This window comes from Emydura macquarii, unplaced genomic scaffold (assembly GCF_026122565.2).
Source record: "Emydura macquarii macquarii isolate MOO-44397 ecotype Brisbane River unplaced genomic scaffold, CSIRO-AGI_Emac_v2 contig_1253, whole genome shotgun sequence".
Taxonomy (NCBI): Eukaryota; Metazoa; Chordata; order Testudines; family Chelidae; genus Emydura; species Emydura macquarii.
In genome coordinates this window covers 50480539-50496070 of record NW_027131390.1, presented here as the reverse complement: position 1 = coordinate 50496070, position 15532 = coordinate 50480539, and the positions used below count along the sequence as shown (strand labels likewise).

The window sequence follows — 15532 nt, the reverse complement described above, 5'->3', positions numbered from 1 at the left end:
AGCGGCACAGCTGCACCGTTGCAGGTGCGCCACTTTAGCGCTTAAGTGAAGATGCTCCTACACTGACAGGAGAGCTTCTCCCAGTGACATAGATAATCCACCTCCTTGAGAGGTTATATCTATGTCCATGGGAGACGCTTTCCCTCCAACATAGCACTGTCTACACCGGGGGTTAGGTTGGTTTATAACTACATTGCTCAGGGGTGTAGATTTTTCATACTCCTCAGCGATGTAGTTAAACCGAGATATGTCTGCAGTGTAGACCTGGCCTCAGTGAAGTTACTTAGAGAGTTAGTCAGATCCAGCGGCAGGAGAATTGGGATCCAGGCTACAGAACTTGAGCCACAACATACATAATACCAAAGAAGATTGTTCCAGATCCTCCAGGATAAATTCAGCTGTGTCATAAATGACATAAATCATACCACTAATTCTTCTTTGTCCTTTGATTGCAAGGTGTTAACTGCTCTTGCAACATGTGTTAATGCCTTATCTGTTCCACCTAGTATTTAGCTGTGATACTGTGGGTCCCAGACCTGAGGAAGAGCTCTGTGTAAGCTCAAAAGTGTGTCTCTTTCACCAGCAGAAATTGGTCCAATGAAAGATACCATCTCACTCACCTTGTCTCTCTGATATGCTGGGACCCCCATAGCTACAACAGCACTGAAAAAAACATAAATTATACATATAGGACCCAATCCTCCAGGGTGAAATGGACACAACTGCACTGACTCCAGTGGAGTTGCACCCATTTACAAAGGCGGAGGATTTAGCCCCTGGTGTAAGGTGGTCATAAAATAAATATAAGCAGCTAAGTACAGCAGCACCAGCTTGCCTTTCCGTAAGTTTGTAATTTACATTCATTTAATATTTGGTGGGGACCAGATCCAACCCCCGGCAGAAGGGGGCAGAATGCTCACTGAACGCTGAGACCAGTCACATTAAGAGCAAAATGTAGCCCTACAAGTGTTGAGGATGCTGCATCATATGTTGCAGGAAGAGAAGTCTGGTTTGTCTTACATCTTCCTAAGGATGGCTTTCTCCTCCAGCCCCCCGCGCATACATTTCACTTGTTTTACACACCCACTGAAGGCCAAGTTGGTGAACATTACACTAGTTAGCCACTTTGCCCCACTTGCATCCATTTTTTGGCAAACTTACACCAGATATTCCTTGCACCAGGCCCTGGGATTGCCATGGGAGACACCTGCTTATGCCAGGCTGCATTTGGCTACCCATCTCACAAGTGCCCAAATACTTTAATGTACTCTGATATACACTGATCTCAATGAAGTAAAGAAGCAGACACACACTGATCTAAAAGAACAATATAGAAGGAAACAGGCTAAGCCTCCAGTAGCTAATAGCCCTGCTTTGAAAATTTAATCAGTAGCCAACATTCTCCAAATATCTCATTTTTGGAGAAAATATAATGCACCTTTGGTGTTTCAAAAGGCAGCATTTCAGCACTCACACTACTTAACAATGTATAGTCTGCAACATCCTGGGAGCCAAATCTTGCAATCCCTCTGGAGGTGGAATCCCAAGGAATTTCAGGGTTAGGTCCTGGATATTTGCTTACATTTGCATAACAAAGTCCATTACACTGAATGACCTTTCAGGATTTCTTGTTCCATGATTCCCTAATCAGAACACCTCTTTCATTAAGGGCCGAAGCCCGATGAAGTCAGTAGAAAGACTCCCAGGTTTGGCTTCACTGGGGTTTGGATCAGGCTCCAAGGGTCCATTTTTCCCCCACTGAACTCATGTCAGGTTTTGACATTGACTTCACTGGGAGCAAAATCAGACCTTAATACATTTCTTGTTAAATCTGTGGGAGTGCAATAATTCTATTTTCAGTGAAGCTAGGAAAAATAAACAGCCAGGAGTTTCCCTTGAAATAGGCAGCCAGACATTTAAGGAGCCTTGTAAAAATGAGCAGAGCCCCGCCGGATGCAAAATTTGTATCTACATCTGATCTGCATTCCGCAAAAATGGTCTGCTGACACAAAGCAGGTATCCGCAGATTTACAGGGTTCTAAAAATGGGGTTGCTGGATTGTACCAACTGTCTTTGGCAAACTTAAAATCTGAGGGAGGCTTTTCAAAAGGATTTCAGTGTTGACCAAACTCAGCTCTCATTGAAGTCAGGGGGGAGCAGAGTTCAGCCAGTGCTGAGCAGTTTTGAAATTTCTTCTCCTAAAAGGCAATCAATCTAGAAGCTGGATGTCCAAATTCATTAAGTCCCCAGAGAGTTCAGTGATACATCAGGGCTGGGTAATCATCATCCGAATTTCCTGCATGAAATGTAAGGGAACTGGACCTCACTGGATCTCAGTTGCACTGATGTGAATCAGATGCTTCCAGGGAATCACACTGGTGTTAAACTAGTGAGAAATCACAATCTAGATAATTACGTTTACTGTGTTTTACAGACAAAGCCATTTTCCCCCCCTTTTTACTCCTCTCAGGATGGGATAACCAAGAGTCCAGAAAAGCGTTCATCTCTACCAAGACCTTCCTCCATCCTCCCCATTCGGAGAGGTATATCAGGAGACCGAGACAGAGATGAGAATTCTTTCTCCATCAATAGCTCCATCTCCTCTTCAGTACGACGGACCACCCGTATGTTTCTCTGCAACTTAATACTTCTGTGGCCTTCACCCACCCTTGCTTCATATTTCACACACTCACTGAATCCGTCCCTTTCTTTTCTTTGCTTTAAGAAATAGGGTTGAGTTGTACTGCTGGCACCAGAGACCTGGACCCCAAATTTGGCCCCGTTCAGATATGGGGTGCTGTGGTGACCAAGTATAGTGACAAAGGTTTGAATCCAAATGTGAAACTGATCTTTCCCAAAGTCTGGGGTGCTCAGACCTTGGCCTGCAGTTGAGGTCCAACTCTCGTATAAAAAAATCCCTTCATGTGAGATTCTGAATTGTGTGACACATTTAATATAGACCCTTTGTAAACAAACAGAAAAAAGAAACAAACTTAGTGTGAGTAGTATGACTTTTTTTAAAATAATTCTGATCTCATGAAAATGGGATTCTTATTTCATAAGTAGCAAGATTTGTTAATTCATTGATTTAGTCTAATGGTGTCCTGGTTCTTAGTTAACTCCGAAAAAACATTTTTAGGTAGAAGCAGAAAAAAGCTTTACCTAAAAATACAGTTGCATGTAAGTTATTGGGATGACTTATCAGAAGAAAGACACAGCAGTTAACCAGCAAGGTCTTTTTATCAGGATGTGACAGAGTGCTGTTAGCAGCTATAAATAGAGCATCATGGAAGCCAGCACTTAGAGCACCCGGTGTACTAGGTGTGGTTAGAGTAACAGGAGGGACGGAAGGTTAGAAAGGATCAATTGTACCGGTAGAGAATTAGCTCACCAACTGGATAGCTGGGAGAAGAAAGCAAGCAATATAAAAGGCTGATCCAGGGAGCAGTAAAAACGGCTTCTTCTAACTGCTGCCATGTTTGTGTTGTACCTGGAGCCCAAGGGAGAAAGCAATAATAAAAAAAACTTAGTGAAGGTACCCTCATGGAAGGCGTGTGCCGTTTAATTCCCCCAGAGGGCTTACCAGGCAGGATTTCCAGGAGCTGAAGGGGGGACCTGTTTGCACTGGAGCAAATCTATGGAACCCTAAATCTAAACAAGTTACCCTAAGACAAAGGAAATGTATTTACCTCTCTCCCCAGACATCCCCCCTTGCTCGTCTGGCATTCAGCCCAGACCTCAGAACCTGGATTTGGTACTCTCCTGTCCTATAGGAATTCTTCTGTCTCTGCCTCTTCAGAAGCCATTCTTACAATCCCTTTAAGAGAAGCTTAAGAACATATGAATGGCCATACTTGGTCAGGCCAAAGTCCCTCTAGCTCAGTATCCTGTACCTGGCAGTGGCTGGCACCATGTGCTTCATAGGGAATAAATAGAACAGGGCAATTTTGAGTGATTCATCTCCTGCCATCCATCGCCAGCATCTGCCAGTCAGAGATTTAGAGACACCCAGAGCATGGGGTTGTGTCCCTGGCCATCTAATTGCCACTGTTGGACCTATCCTCCATGAATTCTTTTTTTGAATCCAGTTATATGATTGGCCTTCACAACACCCCCTGGCAATGAGTTCTGTGGGTTGACTGTGCGTTGTGTGAAGAAGTCCTTCCTTATGTTTGTTTTAAACCCACTACCTATTGTTTCATTGGGTGACCCTAGTTCTCATGTTATTTGAAGGGAGTTCGGGACCCCAAATCCCACTGAAAAGCCTTTGAAAATCCCACTCTGAATCTCGAGGTAAAGTGCAGCCTCTCTCAGTGCACAGTGACCCTGGCTGCCAAAACAGCAAATGAACAACTTGCCCAACGTCCTGGCTGGGACAACCAGATACCAGAAGGCATTTGCCAAAAGGGGTAGAAGCCTGGGGAATAAAAAAATAAGTATGTCAAGGAAATTCCGTTCTCTTTCCTGCACACCCAGTGCAGTGAGAAAACCTTCATTGATGGTTGGTTGGCAAAGAAAGAGCCCAATCTGGGAAAAGTGGAGGTGAGAGTAAAGAATGTTTAATCTGTTTAATGTGTCGTGTTCAACAAAAAGACTTTCTCCTTAGCCCGGGGAACACCAGCGCATGGGGCTCATCCAACCCCAGTGTAATAAATACAATGATTCCTATTGAGTTCACTAGACGTTGGATCAGCCCCTGAGTACACTAAGAGGCCCAGGAGGTTTACCACTCTCCAACAAACCCACATTCTGGGTTTTTTCCCTGCTTCCTAGTTTAATAATTTTAGAAGTGAAATTATCTTGATTAAGCTTTGAAGTGAGGTGAAATGGGGGACACAATTCACGCCTTGGCTGCTGCTGTTTGTATGCCTTCAGATAGCTTTCTGCAATGCTGGCTTAACGGGGCATGTGATGGTACACGGATTCCCTGAGAGAAAGCTCTCTCCATAATGGAAAGAATTGGGCATCCTTTTGCATTCATCAGGAACACTACAAAATATTGCACCCAGATGTGGACATGACCTGAATATAACGTCTACTCTCGGTAGAGGTTAAATAATAATAGAAGTAGTCTTGCAATCATTACCTTGTTTAGTTGCCCTAATGGAATAATCATTACCTGGGGGCAGATCCATAGGGTAGAGTAAATTATTGTAGCTCCTTTCAAGTCAATGGAACTATGACCGTTTGCACAAGCAAGGATTTGCACAAGGATTTACCCTCCGGATTCTACTGTAGATACAAAGCTCTAGCTATGGTGCATGACCAAAAGCAGCCATGTATTAGAAATCTACTGTTCAAAAGTTTCAGATCAAAACCATCTCCATTATAAAGACTAAATTAGTGCCTAATCCAAAAGCACGCTGAAGTCAGTTTGAGTCTTTCCACTGAGGGCTTGTCTTCACTTACCTCGGAGATTCAGCGGCAGTTGACTGGAGTTACACAAACTACACAAAAAACTTACGTAACTCCCATCGACTTTTGTGCTTCTGTTCTGCATGCCGTCTTCACAGCACTGCGCCAACGGGAACCGCCACTTGAGAAGGTGGTCTTAATACGTTGATTTATGGATCGACTGAGTGGGTCTTCACTGACCGCTCAGTTGATCCAGATAAGTTGATCATCAGTGAAGACATAGCCTGAGTTGGTGGGCTTTGCTTCAGGCACTAAATGTTTCCATGAGGGATACTTACAATTATAGGTGTCAGAGTCTGTGGAGACACAATATGAAGAAAAGACAGATTTATCCGTGTGGTTTTAACGCTGTTCTGTCTTCAATACAGGATCAGAGCCGATTCGCAGCAGGACAGGAAAGAGTGGCACTTCTACACCCACCACCCCTGGCTCTACTGCCATCACTCCTGGGACCCCACCTAGCTACTCCTCCCGCACCCCCGGCACTCCTGGGACCCCAAGCTACTCCAGAACCCCGCATACTCCAGGCACTCCCAAGTCTGCTATACTGGTACCCACTGAGAAGAAAGTCGCTATCATACGCACTCCTCCAAAATCTCCAGCCACACCTAAGCAACTCCGACTTATTAACCAGCCTCTGCCAGACCTCAAGAATGTCAGGTCCAAAATTGGATCGACAGACAATATCAGGTACCAGCCTAAAGGGGGACAGGTAAGAGTTTAACTCTTAAAACAATGTACAAACAATGTACTCTGAATGCACAGTGAAGGTATTAATGTGCTGGGAAGGTAGCAATTGTGAGATGCCCCATAAATGACAGACAGATCATTGCATCTGTTGTAACAGTTAGACATTTGTTGTTTAGGTGACTTTACATTTTGAGGATTATCTTCAGAAAACAGTCTTGTAAACTGAACATTAACTGTGGGAAAGATTTTTTTCATGCCTCACTGAGGCCAGTTGAGAGGCCTAATGTACTTTCCAAGTCAGAGATGTGTTTCGGTCTAAAAACCAGAAGCTACTGCTTCTTCAATCTTCTGTTTAAATACCAAGGAATTAATTAGGTTAAGAGACAGACAGGTAGTAGCCTTAATTAGCGATGAGGTGTTTTATTAGATTTAAACAACTGTAAAATGTAGGAGCTGTAAAATAATGAATGGCATAGAGAAGATAAATCGGGAGCATCTGTTCTCCCAATCTCATAGCAAGAACAAGGGGTCAGAGAATTAAATTCAAAAGTAATAAAGGAAATGCTATTTCACTCATTGCATTATTACACTGTGGATCTCATTGCTATAGGAAGGTGTTGAGGCCAAGACTCTTAGTACAATTCAAAAAAGGACTGGACATTTATATAGGTAACAGGAATATTTAGATTTATTATGGTTAAAGCTGACAAAAATTTTGGAAGGAATTTTAAATCCCGTGATTCTGGCGTTAAACCAATCTCTAACTATTAGAGGTCAAGATGGGGTCTAATATATCTGCCTATTGTGGGGTTCTTACATTTTCCTCTGAAGCATCTGGTACTGACCACTATCACAGGATTAGATGGGCCTCCTGCTTGCTTCAGTCTGGCACTTCCTGTGTTTGTAGATAGAGTGTATTCTCCAAAATAATTGCATTATACTAATGCACACTTTGTTAGCTCACACTTTGCTTTCCAGTGGCTATCCTCTTGGGTCACAGATTGGAATGCATAGCTCTTTGTTTCCCTGGCAACAGCCACTCCTGTTCTTTATCTCCTTTGGATGCATGTGGAAATATCTGTACATAAAAGGTCATAAAAGGTCATTGCTGTATCTGGTAACTTAGTGGCAAACAGTTTTATTAGTTTTTAATTATATTGTTTCAGAAATGAAACCAATTTCATATAGGACTGCACAAGCCCGGATCAGTGAAACTGAAACCAACCCAGACATATGCCTAAAACATGGACCAAATTCAACCTCCTTTTGAGGTTGTAAAAAATTTGGTTACTTTATTTATCATAAAATGTTCCCCTGTGCTTTCATGTTGACTCATGTCCCAAATCTGCCAGGGTCCAAATGCCCCCTACAAAGCACTCTGCATCCTTAGCTCTCATGAACTTCATTAGAAGTTGAGAGTGCTCAACACCTCCCAAGAATAGCAAACTGAGTGTCTGCCACCCCAATGGACTCTGGGTCCAATTCTGCAACTTCTAATCGCATGTACGGTCAGAACCTTAGACTGAGTCTGAAGAGAGTAGATACCAAAATGTTAAATACTTATACTGATACCAGAGGGTGCTAGACAATCTCGCATGGAAGCCAGTTCTCACAAGGTTTCCAAACCAGATATTCAGATCAGTATCCAGGCTTTCTGATATTTATCCACACCTCCAAAACACCAAGGTTCACCCTTTCATGAATTTTAAAGAAAAGTTGGATCTTGACATTTTAACTCTGTGTATGTTGATTCATTGTAGGTCTTTGGGAGTGAAAAAAAATACATAATGATATATGAGATCCCAATGCAGGTCTCGGTATCTAGGCTCTGATCCGATAATACTTCATCTCACTCTGCATGTGTGCTGTAGTACATGTTGTAAAAGCCCAGGCTCAGTACAGCACCCTGACAAACTTTTACTCCTAGTAAATTTCATGTTGTACAAAATATTTGCTAAGCTGTAAGAAGGGACCTGTAAATATTGTTTCTTTGTTTGTTATTAGAAAGAATTATCAGGTTTGTGGATTAACGCAGTGAGGATTACCAGGCTTCACAGTATTGTATGTATACAAGTGTCTCCAATCAGTTAGTGTATGAGCCCTTACTTACAATTTTGCCTCGTTCTCCTGCCAGATATTGTGGCCTTCATCTGCTGAGGTTTTTTCTCAAAGTAATAAGTATTATTTCTCCTTTGGTGATATACTGCAGCTGGTAGTTCTTTCTTCTGGGGATTACAGAAAATATGATTGGAGTTAAAGGACTTTTGATACTTTATTCCTCAGTGGTTTGTGATCATCATGTTGTGGCTTGGGCAAAGAGAATGACTCACTGAATACTTCCTTTGTGCCTTCTCAAGATCATCCTTCCTCTGTCTAGACAAGAGTTTTTGGGGTGGTTTCTTTTCTGTTGTTCAATCTTACAGCATCCGCCTATCATGGAAAGATGTGAAAACAAATTTATTTTCTTTGTTGTTGCCTTCTTATATCATGTTCGATACTGTATATTCCAGAGGCTGGAAGGAACTGCCGTCTGCTCTCTGATTTTACTGATGATGTATGAAAGAAATAGAAGGAAGCTTGAGCTTTATAACCTGGGTTGGAGTTGCAGTACTGATAGCAATAACCACAGGAAAAATGTCTGGGCCAGTAAGCAAACATGACAGGAAAATTACATAAAGAGTATAGATATGCAACTCTAAAGTGTCAGTTAGAGACAGAATCTTTTGTTTCACCAGAGGCATGTGTTAACCTAACACAAAGTCCATTCTTGGCTTACAGTGGTCCTGGGGAAAGCAGTTGCATTGCAACCGTGCCAATGTTTGATGTGCTTGGTTGGAGAAGCAGAAGGTGTTTGAATGTTAAATAAATCAAGAAAGAAATACAGGGTTTCAACCTGGAATCTCATTAGAAACTCATCAGCCAGCAAATTAATTTAAATTCAGCTCTGTCTCACCATTTAAAAAAAAATTAAAAGGAACATGACTTTAAATGACAGAAGAAACATACTTCGGGGGGGAAACCAAGTTCATGTTGCTTCGTATTTGTTTCCTACTAGTAGCATGCAGTATGAGAAATATTTAATGGGTGGGTGTTCTGCAGTACTCAGAACTTAGGGGGTTCTCTGGTCTATGATGTTGAACACTAGAGGATTGTCTGGTTTTCTCCTCATAGAGAAGTATGATGACATGTATCGTTCTTGGCAAAGCTCAGCGGTAACTTACTTGTAGGTATGTCTGTTGGGCTTCAGATAGATTTTAGCACTGCATCAGCCATGAAGAAATACTGCATTTTCAGAAGCAACTCATTTGCATCTATTCTTTCTAAGACGGCCTTAGAGACAAATTGGGGGGGAGGAAATCTGTGACAGATATCAAGTGTGGTTTGCTATTTTGATGCTTTATTCTTGGAATTATCCATAGAAGTGAGAAGACATTTGTAAATGTACTGATTGTACCAAATAACATTGATTGAATCAATGACTGGGAATATATTTAAAGCGCCACATGCCATAAACCCAAATTATATTTTAAAAAAATATAATTAAAAAAAATGCTAATATCAAATCTAAGACATGGGCCAGATCCTCATTGGTGTGAATCAGCACAGATCTACTCAAGTGGAGAACTTTGTCCTAAGTATTTATTAGCATCACTAACTTCTGGAATAGCAAAGCAATTGGTAATGAGTAATGTGGCAAATAAAAAAACGTATCCAAACCCAGTTGTGGAATGGAATCTCTCCAAAAGCTTTTTGGGAGATCAAGGCAGAAAATCATTGTCTGCCCAAAAGCCATGGAGAACATGCATTCAGCCATGTTTTAGAAAATCTGAAGTATATAAATACAGGACCATATTATATGGTGACTGGCCCTTTTAAAGGGAGATAGATCTCAGTCTACTTGTCCTGCAGCCGATTTGCCTCCCCAGATGGAGAGAAGGAATTAAGTCACATGACAGATTAAACCAGGCCTTTGTCGGAGTAGAAAAACAGAGGTCTGGAGTTAACCAAAGAGAGCTAAGCAGAGCTAAGCTGCAGAGAGTGCAAGAGAGAAACAGACTGGCTAACAGTCAGTCAGTCTCCTGCAGCAATCCCTGAGGGGTAAAGGGGTGGGGGGTAAAGGGGTCCAGCTGGAAGTATTGGTTTGCATATAGGGAGAAGACATTGAAGGCAGGCCGGGCCTTGGGTCTTCTCCAGAGGCTTAGAGAACAGAGGAAGAGAGATCCTCAGGGAGGCGGGGCTGTGCCCAGTATAAGGCTGGGATGGAAGGTCCTTTTTTTGTTTATTTTGAAACTTTGTGTTAATAAAACAGATTCCAAGAAAGGCTGTTGTTGGGCTTATAAAAGCCTCTTTTTTGGGGTTATTGAGGAATCAAGAGAGGAAACTGAGGCTGGGTGATGCAGAATGGCCTCTGTCCATGAGGGGATGTGCATGATGTGGCCACCCTTGTTACATACCAACATTCAATAGAGGGTAAAACCTGCCCAGAAACCACAAGAATGTTATGAAAATGAATAGTGCTCTGCTAATAAGTCATACAGTGACAACTGCAGGGAAGGAGGAGGTCTAATTTAATGAAGCAGCTCTGAATGGGGGGGGGGTGTAGACTAAGGGTCTTCTTTCCTGCCACACAAAATTCCCATTAAGGCTCCATTGATTGTATCCAGTCCTTCTTACCTCAAGAGCAGCTGTGAGTGCATACGGATGGCAGAATTTGTCCACCAGGGGCTGTATCATCATTGAGATGTATGCACATAAACGCAAAGGAGGAGAATAGCCCCAGAGGTGAATTTGAATTTTCAAAAAGCCTTCAGTGGTTTGCATATATCAAGTCCCTGCTTTGGCTACAAAGTCCAGGGGTCCAAAGACAGCACAGCGAATAAACAAGGAGCTGATTGCACAATGGAAAGCAGAGCAGGTATTTGGAGGCGCTGCCCAAGCGTAGAGGTGTTAAGTAAGCTCCTTTGGTAGCCGGTGTTCTGTGACTATGGCACTTTCTGACTCAAATGTCTCTGAAAAATGTTACCTTCATTTGATGCCAGGAGAAAAAATAAACACTGGGGGCCAAATTACATGCTGCCTCAGCATTAATGGGCAAGCAGGAGGGGAGCGTGCAAAGAACCCCTCTTCCCTCCTCACCCCAGTGCTCCCATGCAGGAAACAGCCCTTCAGCCAGGGCCCTCCAAGTGTGAAGGGGTGGAGAGCTGCTGGTGCTGCTGACAACACTGACATGGTGGGGTGCATCTGGCCGGGCTCTGGGTGTGGCCATGGCGACGGGGTGAATGTGAGACAAGTGACATTGTGCTAGATTCATCTGTCAGTTGCATTGGCATAAATGTGGGGTAAGTCCACTGAAGATGGTAGCGAAGATTGGGGCAATTTAGAGCAGAAGAGGGCCCTGGATGCCTGTTCCTGCCCTACCCAGGCATAGTATCTCCTTCACCTTTTGCCCCCACCAGACACCCCCTTCTCCCCCCTTGGCTGGGAATTGTAACTGAGCCTAAAGCATCTGGGCCCCAGTTCAGGAAAACATCTTATGTATATGTTTAAGTATGTGCTTAAAGTTAAGCATGTGAATAAGAGCATTCCTGAATCAAGAACATAGCAGGAAAATGTTAAAGGGTGTAGATCTACTTTGAAACTTGACCCTTGCCAAAGTACTTAGCTAACACATCACTATAAGGCAGATGTGTCTGTTGTTAGACCTAGTTCAACTGTCTCCGTTTGCATATTTACCAAGGCAACAATTCATAATGGTGAGATAGTGTCACACAATAGCCTTTCCATCATTAAGGGTCTGTGTTTGTGGGTTTACAAAATAGCTGGAGAGATTCATTCCAGGCTTAAACTTGGAGAAGATGTCTGAATCCAAGAGAATTTTTGTAATTTGAATTCAGAAATCAGTTTATCCTTTGTTAAATAGAGGTCTGCAAATGCAAAGATAAATAAGAAATTTTAGACGCTATTTTAAAACTCCCTTGTAGCTCAAACAACATTTTTTTAAAAAAGCTTTTTTAACTTTTGAAATGTTGCTGACTATTAATGGTTTGTACAAAAATAATGACTGAGGGCCCCATTTTACAGTCCTTTTTTACAAAAATCCCATTAATTCAATGGAAGGTTTGCTTGAATGATGACTGAAGAGTTAGATCCTGAAAGATTGTAATTATTTTGGACACGAATAAGGTTACGTCTACTTGTACATGTATTTTTTTTAAAACACCCTCCTACGGTCCTATAGCAGGCAAGTGGAGGAGTCTCGTCTGTGTGTGGGAAGGTGCATGGTGTATAGGAATGAGGAGAGAGCAGGGAATCTCTATCCTGATCTGCCACTCGCTACATGACTTTGGGTCAGTCACTTCATGGATAAGACTTAAGGTCAGATACTCATGTTATCTAACTTCATTGACTTCATTGGAGCTATTCATGTGAGTAGCTGCTACCCAGTGTGAGCAAGGGGTTCGCAGTCTGGCTCACAGGGCCCAATCCAAACCCTATTGAAGGACGCCCGGCAATTTCAACCGGTTTTGGATCTCACAGAGGAATAATGAGTCTAAATGAATTGATATGTGTTTGGACATGAGAAATGCTGTATGCATACTACAGATACTACTGTGTAATATCACTTCAATACTTCAAGGAGCGGCGGATATGCCCGTTAGTGAGTATACGCATTAGCCACATTGAAGTCTACCCCTGGAAAGTTTAACTCAGACAGGCAGCAGAATGAGCTGAAGATGCAGCTTTGCTCTGGATGACCTGCCTTTTGTCTATTTGAAATAAAAACGGGGGTTCACAAAAAGTGCTTTTTCCAAACAAAAACATGCAGGCACAATCTGGATGAGATTTGCGTAGTTAGATATTAAATACCCTGCTCTACTCTGGTTAAACTGAGATGAAGAATATTTATGTTGCTAAAGTAGAAAGAGCATATTTTGTTAGGCACTGTTTTCATTTTAAAATTGCAGATCTGAAAGGGAGTGACAGACACTAAGGGTACATCTGTACTGCCAAAATGAAACCAATGCAGCGAGTATGAGAGTCCAGGTCCACTTACATGGGCTCACAGGGCTTGCAATATGTGGCTAAAAATAGCAGTGTAGAGATTTTCGCACAGGTTGGGGCTCAGACTCTGAGACCATCCCTGCTAGCCAGGTTTCTGAGCCTGAGCTTCAGGCCAAGCGAGAACATCTACCCTGCTATTTTTAGCCTCTTAGCGTGAGCCTGAATCAGTTGACCCAAGGTCGGAGACTCGCTGCCACGTGTTTCTTTGGCAGTGTAGACGTACCCTCGGAGCCTGATTCTCCATTCCCTTACATCAATTATACAAATCTTAAAGATTGAATACTACTCTCCTTAAAAATGCTGGGCCTGATCTGTGTCTAGTCCATCCAGATGCAGATACAAAGCTCTTGTGGTCAGTGGTACTGTCTGCATGATTAAGGATTATTAGTCGTAAAGCTTGTAGGACTAGCCTCTTTGTTTAGGCAAACTTTGAATCTACTTTTTGAAGTACAATAACAGAAACAAAATGTACTGAAGCCTGGCTTTTGTTTTTGGTTGCTGTAAGTCAGATCTTCACTTTTTATAACAATAATAAAAATAACCATTCTAGCAGTTCAGTTTAAAGATAACATACAGATTTTTGTTCCCAACATTAAGGAATATTTTACCATTTGCCCCTCAACTTGTTAATTTTAGAGGGAGAGCTTTTCCATATGATACGTATGTGAACACCATCTTCGAACTCTGTTCCATGTGATTTGGGCATTCAGGAATTTCATGTGTTTGTGATCTTTATGTAATGCCACAATTTAAGCATTTAATTTCCTTTGGTGTTTAAGAGTATTAGTATTTACAAGATTTATACTCCCAGCAGTTATTCCTTTCCCTGTTGCATTCTGCTGACAAGGGCTATTTTTTGCTATCAAGGGAATAGCTGATTCAGTGATGTGACCATATGATTAACTAGATAAATGCAATGATTTGTTTTTAGCTTTAATGAAGCTTTTCAAGAAGCAATAAATTGAATCCTTTAAAGATGTAAATCAGTGATCATTACGCTTCAGAAATGATCATAGGCAGGGCTGGTAGTACTGCCTGTTATTAAAGGTTGCCTGGCATATCCCATTATAAGATTGTTTTCCATTGCTCATAACTTTGTCAAACTTTAATTGTTGGGGCTGAAATTTTCCATGCCAAGTGTCTGCCTCCAGCTGATTTTTTTTTTTTTTTTTTTTTAATTTTAGCCAAAACAGTTCATCTCTTTCCAAGGATGAGGCCAGGAGAGTAATACATTGGTTTTCCTACAGTAAACAATTCTGGCAACCTTTTCTTTAACAGCCATAGCACCCCCATACTTTGGAACAGGACTTGAAATGTGGGAGGGACTGGCCTCTGTGTCAGGGATGTGGCTTTCACTGTCCCCATGAAAATCTGCTCATGTTTGGCCAAAGGATATGTCTATCTGAGGCACGATGGCTGAGTGATTCAGGTGCTCAGCTACAATCCCAAAAGTCATGGGTCAGAGTCTTGCTTGATCTCACACAGAAAGGCTGCTTCCAGTCCAGTCCAGTCCAGTCCACCCAGCTGCAAATGGGTACCTGATCCTTCGAGTTAGGGAAGACTGAAGGCTGGCAATGGGAGAGAGGGAAACTTGGACTGAGAATGAGGTGGGAGGATATTGAGATATTAGCTGGACAAGGAGACTGGGACTGTGAGCCAGGTGGACTGGGACTAGTAGGCAAAGAGATTAGGACAGGGAGCAGGGAGGGGGACTGCAATTGGCTGGGCAAAGAGACAGGGACTGAGAACCAGTGGAGCAGAAGGAAGCAGGTGAAGGGAGACAGATGTGATGGGGAGCCAGAGTGTGTGGGGAGAACTGGGGCAGGCTGGGCAAAGAGATGGAGGCAAGAAGCACAGGAGGCAGCAACATGCTAAGATTGGATGAGGATCTCAGGAAGGCAGATTGGGGCTAGGAGCCAGAGAAGACAGAGAATGTGGCCGGGGGGGCGAGGGGAAGCAAGAGGAGGTCAATGTGGAGGAGAGAAAAATACAGAATGAGGAGCTAGGAGGTGGGGGAAACTGGAAAAGGCTGGGCAATAAGACTGGGAGTGGGGAGGGAGACTGGAACTGATAATCAACAGGGGGAGACTAGGACTTCCTGGGCAAGGAGACTGGGACTGTGATGAGAAGCATGAGGAACTGGGACTGGGGCAAGCAGCCGGGGTGGGGAAGAGACAAGACTGAGATAGGGGCAATTTGAAGGGGACAGGGCAGAAGGGATCACATTTTGGGAGAATGGACAGAGGAGTCTGTGCCCACCAGAGCACACTCCCCTCCAGAGCCTGGAATGGAACCTAAAATCCCTGAATCTCATCATTCCTCTCCTGTCTGCAAATGTCTGTGAACTTCCCTTCTAGTGCTGGCC

At 42.9% G+C, this 15532-nt stretch overlaps 1 protein-coding gene across 1 annotated transcript in view; it reads left to right on the top strand.

Moving 5' to 3' along the window:
• The window catches only part of MAP2 (microtubule associated protein 2), a 238985-nt gene that overhangs the window by 203088 nt on the left and 20365 nt on the right, over positions 1-15532 (top strand). Inside the window, exons 15-16 of the mRNA XM_067548744.1 lie at positions 2471-2624; positions 5784-6127. Coding sequence (XP_067404845.1) covers positions 2471-2624; positions 5784-6127 — 498 coding nt within the window. The remainder of the gene's footprint in view (positions 1-2470; positions 2625-5783; positions 6128-15532) is intronic.